The sequence below is a fragment of the Bison bison genome, unplaced genomic scaffold, assembly GCF_000754665.1.
Source record: "Bison bison bison isolate TAMUID 2011002044 unplaced genomic scaffold, Bison_UMD1.0 scf7180017864223, whole genome shotgun sequence".
Taxonomy (NCBI): domain Eukaryota; kingdom Metazoa; phylum Chordata; class Mammalia; order Artiodactyla; family Bovidae; genus Bison; species Bison bison.
The window spans coordinates 1,648,301-1,649,256 of NW_011494795.1; the positions used below are offsets into that span (position 1 = coordinate 1,648,301).

Genomic DNA, 956 nt, shown 5'->3' on the forward strand with positions numbered 1-956 from the left:
CTCAAAGCCAGATGTGTCTGGAAGGTCACTCGGGCATTACTCACGGCCATTGCTACGGTTCTGGCTTTTTAGGCCAAGATCCAGAAGTCTTCTGAACCCTGGCACAGCCAGAAAAGATCAGAGCTAGATCCCCAATCAGGACAGCCGCCCCGCGCTACACACCCTGACGCCGGCCACACTGCCACCAGGCCCATGTTCGTCCTCTCTGGGTTAGACTCAAAGCACCAGCATTCCTGTAGGCCCTGGTGTCTGACACTGTCTGCAGAGTGCCTGCCTCATCTGGCTCATTTCACAGGCTCTAATGTCACCAGAAGGAGGAATCTCAACCCCCACCAGAATGATAACTCCCTACGGATCCCTAAGATGGCCCAGAATATATAAATGCTTTTCTGCTTGTTTGTCAATAGTCAAGATATTCTTAACACGCTTCTCCCATCCAAATACTAACCAGGCCTGGCCCTGCTTAGCTTCGGAGGTCAGACGAGAGCACCCGCGTTCTAACACACGCGCCTGGACTCTGCACAGGTGGTGCAAACACGCACTGCCTGGTTAGCGGGATGGGCGGCGGGCGATGCGCTCGGGCCCAAGGACGCGGAGGGGCGAGCTTGTCTCCGCCCGGCATCTCCACGCGCCTCGGTCCCTCACTCCTCGCCCAGCCGCGGAGGGGCGACGCGGCCGCGGCACCTTGCCCTGCGTGGAGGATGAAGTGAGCCCGGCACGTCTGAAGCCACGAGGGCCAGATGGATGGCAAGCAAGTCGGAGCTTCACACGAACCGACAGAGAGGAGAGGAGAGGAGAGAGCAGCTGGCAAGGGGCAGGAAGCCGCTGGGTACGTACCTCCTAACGCAGGACAAGCAGGGACAGCCCGTCACAGAACAGAAAGGTGGGAGCCACAGGCAGAAGGAAAACAACAAGAAGGCACATTTAAACCACGCGTCAAAAATCACAGCCACACC

General features: G+C 58.1%; 1 protein-coding gene across 1 annotated transcript in view; it reads right to left on the reverse strand.

Annotated features, from left to right (window-relative positions):
* Positions 1–956, reverse strand: part of CYTH3 (cytohesin 3) — a 57,137-nt gene that overhangs the window by 6,432 nt on the left and 49,749 nt on the right. Inside the window, exon 8 of the mRNA XM_010845780.1 lies at positions 511–721. Within this exon, the coding sequence (XP_010844082.1) occupies positions 511–721 (211 nt within the window). The remainder of the gene's footprint in view (positions 1–510; positions 722–956) is intronic.